The sequence below is a fragment of the Perca flavescens genome, chromosome 19 (assembly GCF_004354835.1).
Source record: "Perca flavescens isolate YP-PL-M2 chromosome 19, PFLA_1.0, whole genome shotgun sequence".
In the NCBI taxonomy this organism is placed as follows: domain Eukaryota; kingdom Metazoa; phylum Chordata; class Actinopteri; order Perciformes; family Percidae; genus Perca; species Perca flavescens.
Window position 1 is genome coordinate 16226757 of NC_041349.1, and position 19677 is coordinate 16246433.

General features: G+C 39.0%; 1 protein-coding gene across 2 annotated transcripts; it reads left to right on the forward strand.

Annotated features, from left to right (window-relative positions):
* Positions 1–4337: 4337 nt before the first annotated feature.
* Positions 4338–18974, forward strand: LOC114545728 (protein mono-ADP-ribosyltransferase PARP14-like). 2 transcript variants are annotated; one of them, XM_028564194.1, is made up of 15 exons: positions 4340–4372; positions 9143–9319; positions 9431–9549; positions 10229–11716; positions 11806–12042; positions 12527–12751; positions 12846–12900; positions 13067–13213; positions 15282–15344; positions 15432–15608; positions 15698–15880; positions 15997–16629; positions 16881–17017; positions 17353–17533; positions 18261–18974. In XM_028564194.1, exons 1-15 carry the CDS (start codon positions 4345–4347, stop codon positions 18545–18547), a joined length of 4137 nt encoding a protein of 1378 aa, XP_028419995.1. In that variant the 5' UTR covers positions 4340–4344; the 3' UTR covers positions 18548–18974. The 2 variants fall into 2 exon arrangements, with proteins under 2 accessions (XP_028419996.1, XP_028419995.1); XM_028564195.1 differs by lacking the exon at positions 9143–9319 and having other exon boundaries at positions 4338–4372.
* The last annotated feature ends 703 nt before the right edge of the window (positions 18975–19677 follow it).

Here is a 19677-nt window from a genome sequence, read left to right on the forward strand (position 1 = left end):
CCCACTCTATCTGTAAAGTGTCTCGAGATAACTCTGTTATGATTTGATACTATAAATAAAATTGAATTGAATTGAATTATCTGGGAACTGGAGTAAACCTGAAATCAGAGGTGTTTTTTTAACCTGGGACAATTTCCATTCAAGGAAACACCCACAATTCCAAAGGAATATAATTCTGATCCTGAGAAAGATTCAGGACTGCAAGCCTGTGACCCGACAAGGGAACAAGGTTCTGCAGTCCGCTGTTTACAGTGTATTGTTTTGTCATGTCACAGGACTGCAAACTGTGACCCTCACAAGGGGAAGCATGTCTTGCAGGTCCGTGTACGTTTTGATAGTTTGCTTTTTCGTTTGAACCACAAAACAAAATAACGAGAAACCAGCTGTTTTTCGTTCGTTTGTTGTTTCAAACCAAAAACAAAGAAACGGTAAAAAAAGAGCCGTTCTCCGTTTTTGGTTTCTGAATCCAAAAACGAAAAACGACTAAATCAAATTCAAATAACGGTCCGACTTTGGTTTTTTGAAATTCCTTTTTTCATTTCTCCGTTTGAATATCTACATTAAAAGAAAGACATGTTGGCCACGTTACCCGGAAGTAATAGTAAATATGGCCTATAAAAATAAAAGCCAAGCTTTTAGAACGGTCATAATATGCAGCATAACGTTATACCAGAGTAACGTTAGAAGAAAAAAAAACAATCAATAAATAGGCTTATATAAACCTGGACTGAAAGAAATAAGTTAGCAACAGTAGTTTATTACAGTAATTTAATATGGTGCCTATCAACGTACACATCACCAGTCACGTTTAATGAGCGCATTGTTTGGTTCAATACAGTTGGTAATAGTTAACCTAAGAACTTATTGTGTGTGCAGAGTTGTTACTGTTAGCACTATATTATATAGGGGAGAGCCGGGACAGTTTAAATACTTTTTAATTAAACGTAATTTACTCCGAACCATCACTTTAACATCAGAAAATTATAGGTCATCCAGGATTTTATATCTTTAATACATGCTTGAAGTTTAGCTAACTGACTGGTTTTGTCTGGTTTGATTGATAAGTTAATTGAGTGATTTAATTGAGTGTTTCCTAATGATATTACCAAGAGGAAGCATATATAAGGAGAATAAAATTGGTCCAAGCACTGAGCCTTGAGGAACGCCATGTTTAACTTTCACATACTTAGAGGATTTATCATTAACATTAACAAATTGAGATCAATCAGAGAAATAAGACTTAAACCAGCTTAGTGCAATTCCTTTAATTCCGACTAAGTGTTCCAATCTCTGTAACAGGATTGTATGGTCAATAGTGTCAAATGCAGCACTAAGATCTAGTAAAACAAGTATGGAGACAAGTCCTTTGTCTGCAGCAGTTAGAACGTCGTTAGTTATTTTCCCCAGTGCCGTCTCTGTGCTATGATTCTTTCTAAATCCTGATTGAAAGTCTTCAAATAAACTGTTGCTATGGAGAAAATCACATAACTGATTAGCAACTACCTTCTCAAGGATCTTGGAGAGAAAGGGAAGGTTAGATATAGGTCTATAGTTTGCTAAGACCTCAGGATCGAGGGTGGGTTTTTTCAGAAGAAGTTTTATCACAGCTACTTTAAATGACTGCGGTACATGACCTGTTAATAGAGACATATTGATCATATCTAGTAGAGAAGTGTTAACCACGGGAAATGCTTCTTTGAGTAGCCTCGTTGGGATGGGGTCTAAGAGACAGGTAGATGGCTTTGCTGAAGATACCTTTACCATTAGTTGTTGAAAAAACGGTCTAAGTATATGTCAGGTCTAGTCGTTCTTTCTAGCAGTCCTGCATTGAAAGGTGAACCGTTAGAAGTTGAGGGCAAAAGGTGATGAATTTTATCTCTAATTGTTATAATTTTATCATTAAAGAAGCTCATGAAGTCATCACTACTCAGAGCTAGAGGAATAGATGGTTCAGTAGAGCTGTGACTATCTGCCAGCCTGGCTACAGTGCTGAAAAGAAACCTTGGGTTGTTCTTGTTTTCTTCTATTAATGATGAGTAATAGTCTGATCTGGCATGTCTGAGGGCCGTCCTATAGGTTTTCAGACTGTCTTGCCAGTCCAAACGAGACTCTTCCATTTTGATGGAGCGCCATTTACTTTCAAGTTTTCGCGTTTTGCTTTAATTTACGAGTTTGGGAGTTATACCAAGGTGCTAGTTTCCTTTGCTTCATCTTCTTCTTTCTAAGTGGAGCAACAGAGTCTAAAGTAGTCCGTAGGCAGGCCGTAACACCATCTACACAATTGTCGATTTGAGAGGGAATAAAGTTTACATAAAGGTCCTCTGTTGTATTAAAACAAGGTAATGAGTTTAGTGCTGTTGGAATGTCTTCCTTAAATTTAGCTATAGCACTGTCAGATAGGCATCTAGTATAGAAGCTTTTATCTAATTTCGTATAATCGGGTATTAAGAATTCGAAAGTAATTAAGAAGTGGTCTGATAATAAAGGATTTTGCGGGAATACTAATACATCTTCAATTTTGATACCATATGCCAGCACAAGGTTGAGGGTGTGGTTAAAACAGTGCGTGGCCTCATGCACACTCTGACTGAAGCCAAGAGAATCTAGTAGTGAGTTGAAAGCAATACTAAGGCTATTGCTGTCAACGTCCACATGGATATTAAAATCACCTACAATAAGTACTTTGTCTGATTTAAGGACTACACATGAGTGTAGTCCTTAAATCAGACAACAACAAATATAATTGGCTGTACTGATTTCCGTGTTGGATGTTGAAGATTAAGAACAAGGCTTTCAAAAGAGTTATAATTTAGTTTGGGTTTAGGATTAATTAACAGGCTTGAATCAAATATGGCTGCAACTCCCCCTCCTCGGCCTGAGCCTCTAGGAATTTGAGTATTAATATGACCGGGAGGAGTTGCTTCATTTAGACTAACATATTCTTCATGGCCCAGCCAGGTTTCAGTAAAACAGAATAGATCAATTTGATTATCAGATATCAAATAATTTACTAGTACTGCTTTAAAAGACAGAGATCTGATATTTAGTAATCCACATCTAATTTTCCTATCCTTTTCTATCATTGCAGTGGTAGTAATTAGGTTGTTAAGTATTGCCCCTCTCTTGGTACCTTTGATTTAACTGATCTGAGTCGAGGAACTTTTTTGGGACAGGCTGTGGCTGACGTGAACTGGATGCTAAATTGACTATGTTTGCAGTCAACTTCTTATTACTTAGGGGATTCACCACTTTGTATGGTCTGTTGTTGATTATAATTGGAATAGTACTAGTACGACATGTTACTGGAATAGTACTAGTACTACATGTACTGCAGACTACTGCAGAAAACATTTTCAGATTCATCCACTTGTATAGTGCTATCAGGATCAATACCTGGGGGGCATGAATGTGTGATATTTTTAACAGAATGTCAATACTTGCCTTTCAGTGTGGTCGTTATGTTGTCAGATAGCAGCCTGGCTCCGTGTCGGTTTGGGTGGAGACCATCATGCTTCAGCAACAAAGATTGTTTATCATGGAATGTAACCCTATCTGTCAGGCCGCAAGCCCCAGCAAAATCTGACTCTGCATTGTGTTTATTTAGGATGTTGGATATACCAGGGCATGTGGCAGTGACAGAGAAAACAGGTGTCCAAATGGTGGTTGAGACACGCATAACCTTCCTCACTTATTGAGCCTTTCGGAAAACAAAAGAGAATATGACCTCCGGTGGTTGCGGAGAGTCAAAAAAGTGTTTGGTAATGTTTGGTAATATAGTACTGAAAATCATTCAAATCAATTATAAAATAACATGTTGCTGTTTGCTTCTTGGCTTCAGTTGTAGTCTAAACACAATTAAATGTGTTTTATTTTTATTATTATTCAGAATAAAAGGGAAAGATTACTGCACAATCATAAATATAGGGCTGCAACAACGAATCAATAAAATCGATAAAATTCGATTACTAAAAAAGTTGGCAACGAATTTAATTATCGATTCGTTGTGTCGCGCAACTATTAGGCCACCTAGTCGCGGAGATAAAAAAAAATTGAGTTGAGCGCAGAGCGGAGCAGCGCGGAGCGAAAGAAAAGGAAAAAAGAGCAGAGCGGGGGTAGAGGAAATACGGAAAGAGACCGGAGAGACCCGTAACGTTGCTCTGAAACACTCGGCGGAGGCAGAGAAATCAGTACGACCTAATATAAGTCATCCAAGGTGTGGGAGCATTTCACACTAAATAAATCAAAAACGTGTTAATTGCAAGATAAGCAAAAGCGACACGGCATGGCACGGGCGCACCACGGTGATGAGTCAGCACCTAAAACGTAAACATGTTGGAGTCGTTGATGAGGAGGAAGGGAGTTCAACAGCAGGGTAAAGTCACTACACTATCCTACTTCTGTTCCGTTCTGAAGTGAGGAACGTACCGTCCCTCCAGTAGCTCTTCTGGTGCTGCTGTTTACTCGTTATCCAGCTGACTAGCATGACAAGCTAACGTTAGCTCGGTAATAGTAATAAAGCAGGGGTGGTATACTTTGCAAGACTAAAGACACGGTTTTATTCACTCGCCTTTTTTGGCCCATTCATTTTTCAATCTGTTGTCATGTATATATTATGTGCTTTGTCCCATATCAGTTATTGTTGACAAATATAATAGTGTGTGGTGTATAAACGAACTTAACTTGCACTTACTACAATGATGGTAATAATTTAATGAATAAGTGTGTGTGTCTGTCTGTCTGTCTGTCTGTCTTTCTGTCCGTTTTGTCTGTATCTGCTATTTGGGTTACTTACCTTTACACAACTATTAACTAAAACAATATGTATGCATGTATTGAGTTGATGTAAATTAATGCTTTTTTTTTTATCCGATTCATCGAAAAAAAAAATACGTACGTTTCTAAGGAAAGTCTATGATGGGGAGGGCGACAACAGGGAACTCAAATACACCCTAAATGTGCTAGTGTTTAGCAGAGATGCACTTACAAAAAAATAAACATAACTGTGAACGTGTGAACACAATAATTACTTAAATACTGGTTATCCACATAAAGCAAAACTAACACAAAAACATGACGAACCACAATTTTCCTTGGATTTGTGCAAATAACTGGATCTGTTTATCATCTTCTGTAGAAATTGTGCTGTAAATTTGACTATATGAGTTTGTAAAGGTCTATTGTTTGGCAGGCTTAAACTGCTGTTTTATAATTGTCAAATTACCCCTTGCACACAGATATACATCTATGCTCATGGTCCTTATTATTATTGTTAACATTCATTTAAATGAATTCTTCAGTACAGCTTGGGATGTTTCTTATCTCATTTAAAATGTGTGAAGCTCTATAATGTTTGGTAATAAAGAACTGAAAATAATTCAAATCAATTATAAAATAACATGTTGCTGCTTGCTTCTTGGCTTCAGTTGTAGTCTAAACACAACCACAAGTGTAGTACATTAGTCAGAATAAAAGGGAAAGATTATTGCACAATCATAAAGAACTTAGAGAATGACCATCCCGTGATTGAGTCATTTCTAAACTTCTCTGCTTATCGGAAGTTCAGTCAGCTCATATTCCCAGCAGACAAATACTGTATATTCTGAGCAAAATCCAAATAAGAAAAAAATACGCAAGCTTCTATGGAAAGTCTATGATGGGGAGGGCGACAACAGGGAACTCAAATGCACCCTAAATGTTCCTCTGGTTGGTCCATGTGCCCCCCATTTGCCTCAAAGTCCTGCTCTAGTTACTCCAAGTTCCCTCTGGTCAACCTAAGTGCCCCTTTGGACAGCCCCAGTGACCCTGATGCCAGAATAAGTGCCCCTTTGGACAGTGCCAGTTAGCCCTGGTGCCCGTCTGATAAGCCCAAGACTTCTATCTGTCTCCTTCTGGTCAACACAATGCCACAGTTACACTGAGGTGTCTCCACTTCATTCTCTCTCTTGAGCTTTAACTCAGCTCAGTTTATTTCAGTAAAAAAAGAAAAGACTTGGAGTAAGACCTTTTGTCTAGTTGATGCTCTCACGTGTATATCACTGCCAGACATCTTATAAATTACACTAAACATGAATAGGACTGAGCTTGTATTGCTTTAGTGGAGGGGAAGTACGCATGAGACTTGTCCATCATCACTGACAACACTGTGTTGATGTCAGCTTGTACAGCAAGGAACCTGGGTGTGACCCTTGACGAGCCAACAATCAATGCCCTTTCTCTGCCTAGAGGACCTTTGGACACCCCTTTGGTCTGCTACAGGCTAAAAACCCACCTTTTCAGACTGAACCTCAACACCGGATGCTAGCACTTATTAATAATTCATTTAAAAAAAAAAACAACAACAACACATGAACAAGGTCTTTGTTTTGAGGGACAACTTAAAAAAAAAAAAATCATAAAATGATCATTATCTTGGAAACTGTGTGTGTGTGTGTGTGTGTGTGTGTGTGTGTGTGTGTGTGTGTGTGTGTGTGTGTGTGTGTGTGTGTGTGTGTGTGTGTGTGTGTGTCATATTTAGGACCTAGTCAATGCTATTTTTCTGAGCTTTCTGCATTTCCCCACTGCATCTCACAGTCTTCATAAGCGTATGGAACTGGCTTAGTTGTAATAGCGTTACCTAAGGTCTTGGTCATGTGTGCGTGGGTGGGGTGTGGGGGTGTTGAATGTGAATGACCTGCTTAGCATGAGCTATATTTGCTGATGAATACTGTGAAATCCAGTTGAAAGCTCTAACAAAAGCTGATAAGTGGACCTGTGAATTGAGGCTAGTTTGCCACATATAACTCCAAATTGTTTGTTTAGCAGAGATGCACTTACAAAAAATTAAGCATAACTGTGAACGTCTGAACACAATAATTACTTAAATACTGGTTATTATTATTATAAAGCAAAACTAACACAAAAACATGACGAACCACAATTTTCCTTGGATTTGTGCAAATAACTGGATCTGTTTATCATCTTCTGTAGAAATTGTGCTGTTAATGTGACTATATGAGTTTGTAAAGGTCTATTGTTTGGCAGGCTTAGACTGCTGTTTTATAGTTGTCAGTCTATCAGTTGAGTTTTTAGTCTAAGTAGGACATCTAGTGGTTTGGTGCTGTAAATATGCAGGATGTCAGTTTTACTCCAGAACTTCTTGTTGTCCCTTTTGGTTTTTATACACTCCCGCACACTGTTTAATATTAAGATAAATTGAATGCCACCGTTTCAGTACTAGACCTTCATCCGGCAAAACATTTTTTATGGTGTGAAATCACAACATACTCAACATACAAATTGAGGAACTATCAGAAACCATTGATGTCAGGACTCAGGAGATTACATTGCCCATATCTCTCTCCCCTCATTTCCTGTAATCTATCTACTATCTGTTATTGAATACACAAACACATAAAATGCCTAAAACAAAACAATTGTCATCAACCTCATTATTGGTTGAATAATTGTCCTTATGATACCTATTTACTGTATATACATCATTATTCTTATCCCTATTATAACTTTTATCACTATCATGCTTCATGTACAATGAGGCAGAAATGCTGGGTTTCATTTTGGGCGTGTGCATTTGCCAACACCCAATATAAATATAGGGGAAAAAAAGGCTTTCAGTACTTGGATTGAAACTAAATTAAAGCAGTTAAGGTGCCTTTTACTGGGGAGCTGGGTGATGCACAGTTGCCATACTAGATGAGAAACTTTTCCTTCAAGTTCAGAATTTGAGGTAAAATAGAAGAATATCGACACCAATTGTTCTTTGAGGTGCATTGAACAAACCAACGATTGGATGTGCCAGAATTTCCTAAAATTAAACGAAGATAAAACGGAGGTGATCATTTTTCGATTAAAAGTCAACGCTCATCTTCAATCAACAATGTTAAAAAGAACAGACAAAACAAGAAATCTTGGCATAATTATGGACTCTGACCTGAATTTTAACAGCCACATTAGGTCAGTAACTAAATCTGCCTATTATCATCTCAAAAGTATAGCAAGGGTAAAAGGACTTATGTGCCAACAAGATCTGGAAAAACTTATCCATGCTTTTATCTTCAGTAGACTTGACTACTGCAATGGTGTCTTTACAGGTATTCCGAAAAAGTCTATTAAACAGCTACAGCTGATTCAAAACGCTGGTGCACGAGTCCTTACCAACACCAAGAAAATAGATCACATCACTCCAGTTCTTAAGTCCTTACACTGGCTTCCTGTGCACCAAAGAATAGATTTCAAAATACTCATGTTAGTTTATAAGTCACTAAATGGTTTAGGACCAATTTACCTTTCAAATCTGCTACTACGCTATGAGCCGCAGAGATCTTTGAGATCATCAGGGACAGGTCTGCTTGCCATCCCCAGAGTCGGAACAAAAAAGGGGGAAGCTGCGTTCAGCTTCTATGGTCCGTACATCTGGAACAAACTACCGCTAAACTGTAGGTCGGCACCTAATCTTAGCTCTTTTAAATCAAGGCTGAAGACCCTTCTTTTTTTTGTATTAACTGCTTTTTATCTGTTACCAATTTGTATGAATTTCTGACTGTGTTTTTATGTCTTGTGTAAAGCACTTTGAATTGCATTGCTGCTGAACTGTGCTATACAAATAAAATTGCCTGGCCTTGGCTTGGAAGCAAAATAACTTATGGGCATCATTTGGGGGAAAGAAAATCATAAACGGTGCCCAGAATTGTTTTCTGCTAATTTGAGGATCTGAAGGATCATCTCTCTAAAGTTTAGAGAGATGAGAGAAGGGGGGTTTCAGCAGCAGGAGGGTTTAGAAGAAACCAGCAGACAGCTGGTTTCTTCAAACAAGCTCTGACAAATCCACTGCCCATTGTTAGTTTAGGATTTAAATGTCATCATATGAAACCAAAATGTGCAAAATAGTGTCATCATCATAATTGATGGAATAGTTACCCTTACATCACTACATTACAGTACCACTGACCACGGTACGGTAAAAGTAAACATTAACTATGTAGGTCATTGGGTGTGTCTATTTGCAAACACGTAATCATGAGGTGAGGTGAAGGGAGTTAAGTGAAAGTGAAACTAACAAATTCAGATGAGATTGTTCACATAAGAGCCATGGTGGTGTACTAAGAAGTGCCATACTTATTGAAGGTTTTTACGTTGAGAACTGTAGGTAAAATGGATGAATACCAACATCCGTTGTTCTTTGAAGCGAAAGATCTGACTGACAGAGACAAGGAGAAAATTAGGAGGCACTTTCAAAAAAGACGGGATTCTGGGGGAGGGGATTGTGGAAGGATTGAAAAGGCTGGAGGCAACACCTATAAAATCTGTTTCAAGGAAAAAGAAGGTAAGGAATCCCATTTAGTTAAAAGGAGTTATAGGTAGAATACACTTTGCAGTTCTAGTTTAAATGTAGGATTTTGTTGAAACCTTGGACTTTCTATTTTTTTTTTTACAGACCAGGAAAGGGTTTTGCAGAGGAAGTTTCACAGTATCTCCCTTCCTTGTGGAGAACTACGTCTGACTGTGAGCCGAACTAATTCCCCACTTGATCAGCCATCCACTAGTCAATCACAGGTAAGCAAACATTGCTCAGGAAACTTTGCTAATGCTTTTATGATAACAGTAAACACACAATCACAAATGTCAGAGCCAAAAGAATCTGTCCAGATGCCGGGATTTCTGAGCACATTCAAGCTCTGATAATCAAAATGGTGTAGTGTAGGCTGATTATATATATCTTTAAGATGTTTTTTTATATCTTTTACTAGACTTTAGAGATGGCCCGATACCACTTTTTTGCTTCCCGATTCCGATACCTGAACTTGCGTATCGGCCAATAGTGAGTACCGATCCGATACCAGAGTGTCATATATTTCATTATGTTTTAACAGCTGTATACTACTATCCCTGTATGGATGTGATATGATTTCTATCTTTGTTGTCGGTCTGGCTCAGGTTAAACTCTTTGTGAAACATGGACAAACACAAACAATGAATGCCCCAGAACTTTCTTTTATTCTCCAGTTTGACAGTCGGTTATAACGGAAAAAGAACATAAATAAACTACTTTAATGTAGATTTTCTTTAGGGCTTTATTACGTGGTATCGGATCAGTGCATAAACTCCAGTACTTCCCGATACCGATACCAGCGTTTTAGGCAGTATCGGAGCCGATACCAGTATCGGAATATCTGTACTAGACTTACATTGCTATAAAATAATTATTTTGTTTGATATTGCTTTTCTTCTTTAGACATTCACAAAAGTAAACACAAAAGGCCTTGAGAAGATTTTCCAGCTGGATATTTTCCTCCTGTATTTCCTGAGAGACAACCTTAAAACACATAAAGTCTTACAGAAGCAACTCTCTTCTATCGGCTGCACAGTGGAGTTGGACTTTGATAATGAGGAGGCAGTGGTTAGGGGGGATATTGAGAAGGGGCCTGGAGGAGCCTTTGGTGCTGCAGAGAAATGGGAGATACAGGTGGACAGGGTCTTCATCGGTCTTACGGAGACCTACCTTTGCTATCATGTGGTTGAGCCAAAAAAAATCAAAATCCTACTGCAGAACCCTTCCTTGGTGACCGACGATATCAAAGTGTACACGGAGAGCGGCTATGCTGTGGTTGTGGGAGAAGTTGAGGCTGTAAAAGAGAGGATTGCAATCCTGGAGAACAGCCTGCCAACCCGGAAGGAATTACCAATTGTGAAGAAGAAATTCAAACTGGTAGAAGAAGAGTTTAGTAGAGAAATGCGTGCACATTACCCAGATGTTAAAATCGTATTAGGCAGCGGTGTGATCATCTTGGAGGGCCCTGACAAGGAGGTGCAGTCAGGAGCTACGAAACTTGATGAACTAATCAAAAATGTAAAGGAAAAGAGAGTTAAGCTCTGCCCAGCTTTGATGGCCTTTATAACATCCAGCGGTGCCATCTCAAAGTACCAGGCTCGCTTCCAGCAGAGCCTCAGAAATCCTGTTTCCCTAGAGGTGGTGTCTGATCTAGTCCTGTCCAGTTTGTCCTCTGATGCCCTGGATGAGGCTGAGGCAGCAGTGCAGAGAGATCTTACTGTGGCGAATGTGCCGCTGCAGGGAGCTGCAGCTGTACCTCCAGATCTAGACAGAGTGAAGGAAATCCTCATTAAAGCCAAGAACACAGCAAACTCTCAAGAGCTCAGAGTGGACGTCAGCTTCATCCCAGGAACCGCAACCATCAAGGTACAACTCGTGGGCTACAGTGAAAATGTGAACAAGCTCAAAGAGGTTCTGCATGACTACCAGATGAACCAAGTCGGGACACAAGAAGTGCTGAACCTACCGCATCCTGAACTGCTCGACTGTTTTGATAAAATCTTAGGACTGATTGGCATGAAGCAAACCAAGGTGACCTTAAAAGCCTCACATTTGCCACACCCTTGTGTGCTTGTGTCTGGTCCCCGTTGTCTGGTCCAGGAGACCCAGCAGGCTCTAATCTCAGCACTAGCCAGTCTGACAACAGACACTCTGGTTCTAGATGGACCGGGGGCTCAGCGGTACTTCCAAGCAGAGGGTAAAGTAGGCAAGGAGCTGGTCGAGACCTCCTGTCAGGTTATTGTCAGGGAACAGCAAGGAAGCATCACCTGTCCCAGCACCAGCAGCTTCACAGTCCGACCCATGCCCAGATTGCGCAGCAGCACTGTTGGAAGTATTGTGGTCAACAAGACAAGTCTGAAGATCAGCCTTGGCAGTTTGGTGGATGAGCAGGTTCGACATTTACTATTCTACTCCATATTACATAGCTAATAAAGCAGCAATGCAACCACCGGCATTGATATTTTATATTATTTCCACAGGTGAATGTGTTGGTGGTTCCCATGCTCAACAGACAGCTAACTTCTACTAATATTGGTAAATGCCTGTTGAATAAAGCTGGGAACGCAATCAAGTCAAAGTTTGACTTTATGGCAGCGAATTGTACCCTCGTCCCTGGTGATGTTCTGCAGGTTGATGCGCCTCCATCTCTGGGCTGCTCCAAGCTCTTCTTCATTGAATGCTTGCCATGGGATGGAGTCAGAGGGCAGAGTGTGCAGGTAAAGTAAAATATTTCAAAAGAGAAAATACTATGGGTGAGGGCAAAAGACGAGTTCAAATTAAAGGTTCACTTACTGACATAAAACCAATGTAGTGGACTTCATAGCAGCACAATAGAAAAATTGTTTTTGCATTTAAATGCCAGGAATCTTGATGATTCTAATTGAGGATTTGAATGTACAAAACTTGTTTCAGGCAGAATCTTAACAGAAAATGCTATTGGTTGACTAAAACCTCAGTGGTTGGATCGAAAAAGAATTACTATGACATTCATGATGTTAAGGCGGGAGTTTATATGTTTCTCCTCAATGGTACTTTTTTTTCCGGAGACTTCAGTCAAACATTTCTTCAATCATAATTAAGTTAAGCTCTATAAATCTCCAATATACGTTATTTTTTTCTTCACACATTTTAGAAAGCAATGTTGAATGAAGGAGTACCTTTTGAAAACACTAGAGGAAATGTCTGATTTTTATTTTGCAGGTGCTTGGTAATGGGCTGAAGAAGTGTTTGGACCTCTGTGTACAGCTGGGCTTGTGCTCAGTGGCCTTTCCAGTTATTGGACCTGGATTTGTTTTAAAATACCCGCTGAGAGAAGCCATTCAAGTACTAACTGAGAACATTCGCCAGTTTGGATTATCTGCATCCTCTGGGTCTCTCTCCACCATCCACATCGTCATTAAACCAGACTATCCTGACTCGGAAGAGGTGACTATCAACACTTCAACAACTGGTTTGTAAGATGCATGCATGCATGGTTTATTGATGGCAAAGTGTTAAATGGTGGCGTTCTTATTTACAGTGCTACCATGATGTCAACAGACACCTCAGCTCAAATATGAACCAGGGAGGTCAAGGTAAACTGCTAAGACTACTTAGAATTACTGTTAATTACAAAAACAACGCATTTGTAACCTTTAAAACATTGTTTTAACTATTCATTAGCAATTTCATATTTCACCATTGCCACTTCTCAGATGAAATATCAGACAACTACAAAATAAATTGTGTTATTTCTCTTAGCAATCTTCAGGTCCCTCACTAGTGATCTTGATGACATCACAATGACAGTGGGAAGCGGGGTTAAACTACAGCTGGTGTTTGGGGACATCACTAATGAGGTTACAGATGCTGTTGTGAACTCGACCGACTTTCTTAACTTTCAAAACGGTAAGTGAGAACTGATGGAGGCCTAAAAAAAAGCTGGTCACCAGCAGGTCAATGCTTTCATTTATTCATTTACGATGGATTGGTACAAAATTCGGTACCTACTCATGGTTCCCAGTTGATGTATCCTAATGACTTGGTGAGCCCTTTACTTTTCCTTTAGTGCCACCATGAGGTTGACAATTTTATGATTCCGTTATTGTTATTGTTGCATTCATTACCATGAAATTAAGTACACACTGTCATGTATGCATGTTTCCTACTGGATGAATAATAGGTTTGGTGATCCCTTAACCTTTTATGCAGGCACAATCATCTGATCAACATTTACTAAAGTATTTGTTCAATACTTTTGTTTAGTTTTTTAGGTCAGAAGCCATACAAAACATTTTTAAATGGCAAAACGGCAGCTCACAAAATTAATACCATCATCAATTTATATGTGCTATAAAACTATTATAAATTGTAGCCAGCACATATCAACCACTTTCACTAGACAACCATCGCTATCAACGGCCTATCATTTTAATGGTTATCAAGTAAACATACGTGACAAGAGCTAACACACACACTAACGACGGCAAAATGCACAATTCGTACGAACAATAATACTAAGGTCCTTAACTGACAGCTAATAAGCAGGTTAAATAAATATGTACTCACCAGTCCCAGCCTCTAACGTTAGTTCCCATGGAGCCAGCAGAGCAAGGTAACATTAGCTGGTGTCTTTAGGTGTGTCTTTAAGCTGACATAAAGCACGAAAAACTCCGGTCGCATGCAGCCGATGTGAGAGGCGCCACGTAATGTCAAAGAGATGCACAACAGCTTGAATAAATCCGGGAAAGCATCCCGATATGGCCTAATAGCACTAGTGCATCACCATGTTGTTGCTAGTAGTCTTGCATTGCCAGATCTTCCTCTGTTGCTAGTAACCCCAGTTTTCTTCTTACTAAATGGCGCTTTGCCAGGTGAAGTTCAGCAGACACATTATCGTCACTTATGCTATCTTTCTGCAGCACTGTCAACTTCCACCTTCACTAGTTTTAGCGTACCTTACAGCGCAAAAATATAGGCTACTTGTTTAGTTTTGTTTAGCTAGCTAACTACCGTAATTCATCCAAACAGTAACTGCCAAACCTGAGCCAAGCGCGTGAGCTTTGAGCAACCAATCCGAAGAAGTTGATCAATAGGGGTCAGGGGGCAACATGGGTCGATTTTTATATATATATATATATATATATATATTTTTTTTTTTTTAATGAGGACATTTTTAGAAGGACCTTGGACCTTTTGGGGGAGAGCTCGAGCGCCCCCTTGCCACCGCGCGTGCTTTGGTTGGGAATTATTTGAAACCCTTATGTTTACAGTCTATTTGTAAAACTAATGGCATTACCATCAGCCTCAGCTTTACTTCGTGTTAACTGCTGATTAGTGGATATATAATATGTTTCCATGCTGAAATTAGCATTTAGCTGAAAATACAGTCTCACAGAGCTGTCTACATGGCTGTCAGTGATGGATGAAGATATTTAGGATTTTTATAGCAAGTAGTGTAAAATATTTACAAGTGAAGGTCCTGCTTTTTAAAATCTTACCTAAGACTACAAATGTATTATAATCAAAATATAGCCTTTAAAGTACCAAAAGTAGCCTACTCATTATGCAAAATGGAGCATTTTAGAATTATTATATATTACTCGATTATAATTAGTAATTCGTTAATGTGTTCATAACTTTAATGCTGCAGCTGGTTAAGGTGCAGCTAATTTTAGTTAACCTACTTTGTATACTGCTGGGTAGTTTAATCCATAATAATATATCATCATTTATTAGTTTATTTATACTTTGTATTAAAAACCTGTATCTGCAAAGTAACTATAAAATAAATGCAGTTGAGTAAAAAGTACAATACTTGCCTCCAAAATATATTTGAGTAGAAGTATAATGTAGCAAACAATGGAAATACAAAAGCAAAGTATTGTATTTAAGTACTGTACTTCAGTAAATTTAATTTTCATTATAGTTTAGTTTCATTTGACCACTGATTATAAATATAATGTTTATTCTACAGATGGTGTGTGCAAAGACATCTTAACTCTAGCTGGACCAGAGGTGGAGGCTGAACTCAGAGCAGGTGAGAAAAGAGGACCAGCATGGCATTTATCAAGCAACACACACGTACAGCGTCTCACTCATCTCGTCTGTGTTGTTTTGTGTGTAGCAAAAGAAAATCGAGGAGACATTTTTGTGTCCCAGGCTGGATTGTTCCCCTGTGAAGCCATTTTCCATGTCTGTGGGGAAAAGGATGCTGTCATCATCCAACAACTGGTGTGTCGCATTGTTGAATATTGTGAATCGTACGAGTTGAAGTCTGTTGCCATTCCTGCCATTTGTGCTGGTGAGTCTTTGGACTTTTGCAACGCCTGAATGTAAATTTTGTAGTCAGTTTTAATTCTGCTAGTAATATTCTGCATTCTGTGTGTGCAGGAGCTGGTGGGTTGGACCCTGGTATTGTGGCAAGTGCCATCCTCCAAGGGATCAAGGCAGCCACGGCGTCCACTCCTCTCTACTGTCTCACTGACATCCGCCTTGTCCTGATTAAGATCAATGTCTTCTTGGCTTTTAAAGATGAAGCAATGCAAATGTTTTCCACTGCGGTAATCAACAGAGGTGATTCACAAACAGCGTTCTTCTTTAGTGGTTGCTTAGAATTTGTCTCTTATATCAAAATGATCTTATTTTCTTGGGAATTGTCACTGATTGTTATCATTTTACCTACCTTGCAGTGCCAGTACCTCAGTTACCTCATGTACTACTACAACAACAACAGCCCCCTTCGTCTGTGAGTGCAGACCTAAGCATCCTCCCTATAAGCTCCGCAAGTCAGCAGTCCGTCTTCCTGTTCTTGGGTCTCTCCAGAAAGGATGTTGACGATGCCATGACAAAGCTGAAGGATCTGTATCAGGCTCAGTGCTCCACTCAAACCTTCAAAAAGGAAGAACTGGAAGGCCTCACCCAGGACGACATGCAGATTCTGATGCAGCTGGTGGAGACTCAGGGTCTGTACGTGCAGAAGGACCAGTCTGGCCAGGGCACCTTAACAGTGAGCGGGTTAAAAGATGGGGTTAACCAGGTGATGCAGCTGATTAACACCTGTCTGCACGGTTCCCTCAGAAGAGAGGTGAGAGTCAGAGAGGAGGAGGATCTGTACAACCGTGTGTCTTGGTGTATCCTGGGACATAGTGGCAACTGGGAGAGATTACCCAAAACAGCAAATCACAACCTGGAGAATAATGATGTAGCAGGAGGGATAGTGGACGCACAAAACATCCAGTGGAGTGTAAATCTGCAGAGGATGGAGGCCACGGGACCATTACTTGGGCACACGGCGAAGCTGAAACGACTTGAGAATCTTTCAGGTGAGAAGATAGTTTTGAGATGTTAAAAAAACTTTCAGGACATTTAATTAAGACCATATAATATTTTTCTTAGAATATAACTTACTTTATTTTCCTTACTACATACAATTATGCTTCTCTGTTTACAGCAATGGTAAAAATCTAAATGCATAACAGCATTTTGTAATGGTATACATTTAGTTTTGGGAAAAAAAAGCACATTTACACTGAATTTCGAACAATTTTCTATCAATTTTTATCACTTCTTTTAGACTTCACTCTTCCTCTGTACTGGGACAACATGGCTGCCGGTGAATCTTTGAAGGTGGTTGCACTGCAGCCGGCGTCTGCAGAATACCGGAGAGTGAAGGAGGCCTTCAAACGAACTGTCCACAAGACTGTTTTGAAGGTGGGCAGCTTTCACTGGAAGATAAGCCTACATTTTATTGTCTGTAGACATGGAATGCACATTTCATTTTGTCACCCTCCAGTTTAGATCTATGACAGCTTAATATCATCATCTATAAAAATATAACTCTTTTGTTATCTTACATTTTATATCTAACTTTTATATCTCAGATTGTTACATTTCACTGGAATTGTTTTTTGTACAATTTCATGTGGCAAATAAAATTGATTGATTGATATCTTTATATAGTCCTAGTGTAATTGCATAATATCTGCATCACACTTGAAAATAGTCTAGATTAGACAGCTCATTATTTTATTTTATTTTCTTGATAGATCGAGCGCGTGCAGAATGTCCATCTGCGACGCGCCTATGAAGGGCAGAAGAAGCACCTTTCTGATAAAAACAATCAGCCGGGAGGAGCAGGTGAAAAGCTTCTGTATCACGGGACAACCCACGACAACTCCGACTCTATCATGAAAAACGGGTTCAACAGGCGCTTTTCTGGGCAGAATGGTAAAGATGTAGTAGTCATTGTTTCAGCAGTGTATGATCTGGTCCAAAATAATGCCACATTTTGAATGCAGGTTGAGAGGGGAAAATATTTGTTGACAGAGGGACTAGCTATTGGTTATTAGTAATTTCTAGTTGGTGATAGAGTGTGGGATTTAGCCCACATTGAGGACTCTGAGATCATGAATTTGTGGACACCTGGGTTTTACATTCTACAGTTGACTCTTACACATGTAGGACTCTACAACACAAAAACGACTTTCAGGTAGGGCAATAAAAGATGACAATATTTTATAAGAAAGTTTTACGGACTTTCCTTTTGGAGTACGGTTGTAATTACAGGGGGTTATGTTTGCATTGGGAGGATCTGGAATGATGACCTCAGTGTCTCCAAAATCCTGGCTAGAGCCCTGATTGAAAGCAACTACACTGACATTTATTTCTGTGAAGAACTTCTCCTCGGAGTCTGTCCTCAAAAGAAAAATGAATGAATGAATAACTTATTCAAAGGCTTAAAATGACTCGTATACACTTTTCTGACAAGCAAGCTCTTTAGTTTTAGAGTACAAAAGTGTCTGACGTTTACACCAGTAACCAGTTAGCATCTTGTCTACTAAGAACAGTTTATTAAACCATGATTATAATTATCTTAGCCAAGTAGTTTTAGTTGCCCAAACCTGTTAGCTATGTGAGGACTTCTTGTTAATTCCATATTTCCTCTTATTCTCAGCAACTGCATACGGTCACGGAACCTACTTTGCGGTAAACGCCAACTACTCAGCCCAGCCCACGTACTCCAAGCCAGCTACTGATGGTTCTGCGTTATTGTTCGTGGCCCTCGTCCTGACAGGAATCTACACTCTGGGCCAAAGCGACATGAGGGTCCCTCCTCCTTGCAGTGACCAGCAGCCTCATGACCGCTTCGACAGTGTGGTGGACAAAATAGACAACCCCAACATGTATGTTGTGTTCCATGATAACCAAGCGTACCCAGACTATCTTATCACCTTTAAATGACTATAAGGGAGAAATTATGAATTTTCCACAGTGCGAGTTTGTAAGTCTAGAAATATACAGAAAGTCTTCAGAATAAAGTAAAAGATAAGCTTTAGATAGGTTATATTTTTGGGTATGTTTACTTAAAGTTATGGTTGCAGTTATGTAATAGAATGTTTGAGAGTAGGCTAAGTAAAATGAAGTATACATTATATATATATCTTTAGTAGTTGATGTTGAAGTGAAAGTTCTCAGAATTGTTCCCAGGTATACAGTATGTCAAACTTAACTTTAACTGCCTTGGTGGGCACAAGTCTGGTTCTCCAGGAATGAGGATGTTTTGCTGCTGCACTTTAGTTTTTTTAGATGACAAGATGTACTGTTTACAGCTTTTGAAATCAAAGCTAAACTGCCAATCATCTAAGCATTAATAAAATGTGTCAAATCATTTATGGTGTCTCTATGAAGTTTTAGACTTTTGTTGCTCATGAAGTAATGATGGCACTATGACTGGTTATAACCACACTGACACAAAATGATGCAGTTGTTAGTCTTTTATTTGGTTAACATTTGCATTTGTTCTCGTACAAAGAATAAATGGTAAGAAACAGATTTTATAGATAGATATAAAGAGGTGGAAAAACTCTTTATGGTACTCAAGGAAAAACATTGATACTCAAGTTTAATAGTTGCATAGTTGGAATACATTTTGAAAATTAAGTTGAAGCTGCATTAATCAATATTTAGTTTATTAAATGAAAAATAACATGAAATGGGTTGCTCATCTTTCATAACCACAAAGAATTCTGATTTTTGTGTAATTCTGCCACCGAATTGCAAAAAATTGATTAATGCAGCTTTAAAGGTAGACATTTTGGAGACAGATATACTCACTCTGTACTTAAATTAGTTAACCTTTGGAATTTTGAAAAAGAAACTTTATTTGCCATAATAGATTTCCCCAAAATGTCCTTTCTCATAAAAAAAGAATTGCAGTAAACATAATTTTTGGATTGATCTCTTTTTGTTGTTTATCTTAGTTGCCCTTTAAAGCTTTAGTGCGTAACTTTTTGATATTATTGAACGTCTTTTACATTCAAGCCATTGCTAAATGAGTTGCTACAAAGCTAATTAAGACTATCAGCTCCACA

Bases quoted from the DNA above. Each gene is read 5' to 3' on its own strand.
- LOC114545728 (XM_028564194.1), top strand. From the start codon at position 4,345: ATGAGGAGGAAGGGAGTTCAACAGCAGG. The intron at 11,717-11,805 runs GTTCGACATTTA...TTATTTCCACAG, and splicing joins GCAGTTTGGTGGATGAGCAG to GTGAATGTGTTGGTGGTTCC. The intron at 12,752-12,845 runs GTGACTATCAAC...TCTTATTTACAG, and splicing joins ACTATCCTGACTCGGAAGAG to TGCTACCATGATGTCAACAG.